The sequence below is a fragment of the Misgurnus anguillicaudatus genome, chromosome 8, assembly GCF_027580225.2.
Source record: "Misgurnus anguillicaudatus chromosome 8, ASM2758022v2, whole genome shotgun sequence".
Lineage (NCBI taxonomy): Eukaryota > Metazoa > Chordata > Actinopteri > Cypriniformes > Cobitidae > Misgurnus > Misgurnus anguillicaudatus.
Window position 1 is genome coordinate 22,675,382 of NC_073344.2, and position 3,060 is coordinate 22,678,441.

The window sequence follows — 3,060 nt, forward strand, 5'->3', positions numbered from 1 at the left end:
ATCTCATCAGTTAAGCCTGGACAAGGCTCTAGACTGGCAATAAGAAGAACACCTTTCACCACCAAGCCAGTTAAAATTACACCTATTATCAAGATGGCCGCCGTAGAGCCTGCACCTCTTCTAAGAACGGCTATAGTGAAGTCTGCACCAGTGGTTGAGAATGCCACCGATATACCTGCACCCACTCTTCAGAGAGCTATAGTTTATCCTGCACCTGTTTTTAGAAGGGCTGTAGTAGGATCTTCACCAGTTCTCAGGATGGGAGCTGCCATTTCTGCACCCGTGTTCCAGACAGCTGTGCCCTTACCTGCACCCATTCTCCAGCGAGCCGTTGCTAGGACTATACTTCTCAGAAGAGCTGTTGTCAAGCCTCCGCCCATTCTCAGAGAGGCAATAGAGGTATGTCCTTTGAACACTGCTCTGTCTACATTTGCCGTAGCCCTGGGGTGTGTGTGGTCTGTCTTCTGTTCGTTTTTCTCCTGTGATGTCTCCCAAGCCCCCGAGACTGAATCTTTGGAGGATACTGATGTGCCGCCTGTCACGGTTGGAGGGTCTGGACCTGTGTCATTTGAACTTTCTCCCACGACTAGAGGGTCCAAACCTGAGTCTCCTACCCGTTTCTCCACTGAGTCTATTGTCACCATTGAGCCATCTGAGTCACTGTGGCCACGTGAGTCCGAGACATTTCCTATTTATGATGAGAGGGCTAAGATTGAGGATATTAAGTTTACTGCCTCGACAAGGTCTGCTGAGCTGACTTTCTCTGAGTTTCCTGTTTCTACCATAAAGCCTGTCACCAAGCCTCCAGAGCTTCCTGTCAAGGATAAGATGGTTATTTTGGTACTCTCTGCGTCATGTAGGTCAGCTTACACTTGTTCACCTAAGTTTTCAGCCCTAGCCAAGATGGCTTTTGACTCGCATAAACTTTTTGCACCTATCTACCGGGCCTCATTTGACTCTGAACTATTTGCCCCACCTAAAATGACTATTTTTGAACTTTGTGCTCTGTCTAATGTCCTGCCCTGTGCTCTGTTTAATCTCCTGCCCTGTGCGCTGCCCAGTGACCTGCTCTGTGCACTGCCCAGTGACCTGCCCTGTGCGCTGCCCAGTGACCTGCCCTGTGCGTTGCCCTGTGACCTGCCCTGTGCGTTGCCCTGTGACCTGCCCTGTGCGCTGCCCTGTGCACTGCCCAGTGATCTGCCTTGTGAACTGTTGCAAATGACTTTCAAAGAGCTCACTACCATGTTTTTGTTCGAAGAATTGGAACTGTTAAGTGTCTCTTTGCCTGCATTGTGTCCTGTTTTTCTGGCTTTTTTTTAAATATGTGTTGATTTGGAAAAAAAAATGCTGCATGTTTTTTAAGTGTACTACTGTATAAGATCAAATGCAATAAAATGTTTACATTTGGTTAAGTTAATGGGTAGGAAGCGCCATGCCGCGCACACAATGCGCATTGCGTTTTCAAGTTCAAGGCCGCAGTCCAGTCCAGCACAGTTAATCTCATCATTAAAAGATCACTTCAATAAAAATATGGCCTTGAGTTTTAAGCCCAAACTCAGAGAAGCTGCACAAAGCCACATATTTAGGTAAGTATATCTACAAAACAACTGAAACAAAATGGACAACAAACAAAAATTGTGTTATCGTGGAGAAGATATATAGAAATATAAACATATATTTTAATAAACATATTTCTTGTTAAGAATAAAATAAGATTGATTTCACTTTATATTTGAAATTTAAAATGATTTATACAATATAATAAACTTTCCCTAAGACTGGGTCTGACTGGGCCTTTCTCATATTAACCAGTGCCTTATGCTGTTTTTTTCCAGATCCTCGCTTGCAAACATCTGGAAAATGAACTTAACATCTGATTTTGTGGATAGTTATGAGGAAGCTTTAGTTAAAAACATTGTTATAGTTTTTCTTGGACTTATCATTAATTCTATTAACGCAATGCTTGTGGTCACTTTCTTTTCCAATCCAATATTTTCAAGAGACTCCAGATATATTTTATACATTAACCTTGTAATGAATGACATGATTATGATCTTTGTGTCGGTAGCGCTTTATGTGATGAGCTACACTTTACGATTTGTTAATTTCCCATTTTGTTGCACATTGTTGATTCTTGCTGCAACTACCTTTATGATAAGTCCATTGAATCTGGCTGGCATGGCCATTGAGCGTTTCATTGCTATCTGTAAACCTCTGCACCACCATCAGATTTGCACACCACTAAGGACCTACATCTTTATTAGTTTTTTATGGTGTGTAGGAGCCATACCTTCACTGGCAGATCTCATTCTTTTATTTTCAACGCAACCTGCATCTTTCTTCAGGTCTCCTGTATATTGCTACCCATTAATTGTGTTTCCTACCAAACCCCACCAGGATCGTAAGACTTATTCACAAGTCATTTATATGTCATTAGTGTGGTTAATTTTGATTTATACTTACTGCAGAGTTTTGTTTACAGCAAAAAAGGCAACTTCACAAGGATCAGCGAATAAGGCTCGAAACACAATACTGTTGCACGGTGTGCAATTACTTCTTTGTATGTTGTCTTATCTTACACCAATTTTGAATTTTGTCATCCTATCCGATTTACCTGCATATAGAAGTAATATGACTTTCTTAATTTATCTGCTCACAAATATTATTCCAAGATTATTGAGTCCTTTGATTTATGGTGCTCGTGATCAGAAGTTTGCAAGAAAAATAAGGGAACGCTTTACATGTAAAGTCTTTATTTTAAAGATTGTGCCATCATGAACAATTTCACTTAAGTGCTTTTATGACAATGATACTTGATGTATCATGTATCGGTGTGTATGATAGGCTATTTAAATCAAATTTAACAGTAATGAATTGTTGATCAATGTTCATACTTGTAAAAGTTTATTGTAATATTATGGGATGCTTCATGATTACCAGTGTACTATCTCTTATCCCCCTACATGTTACTCACATACAGTATGTAATTGCAGAGAGAAAGAGCAACTCTTAATTTTGATTGAATGTGTGTTTTCTGTGTTTTGTATTGCTAATGCCTAG

At 40.4% G+C, this 3,060-nt stretch overlaps 1 protein-coding gene across 1 annotated transcript; it reads left to right on the forward strand.

Moving 5' to 3' along the window:
• Positions 1–1,860: 1,860 nt before the first annotated feature.
• Positions 1,861–2,778, forward strand: LOC129449967 (odorant receptor 131-2-like). Its single transcript, XM_055212311.2, has one exon. It carries the CDS (start codon positions 1,861–1,863, stop codon positions 2,776–2,778), a length of 918 nt encoding a protein of 305 aa, XP_055068286.2.
• Positions 2,779–3,060: the final 282 nt, after the last annotated feature.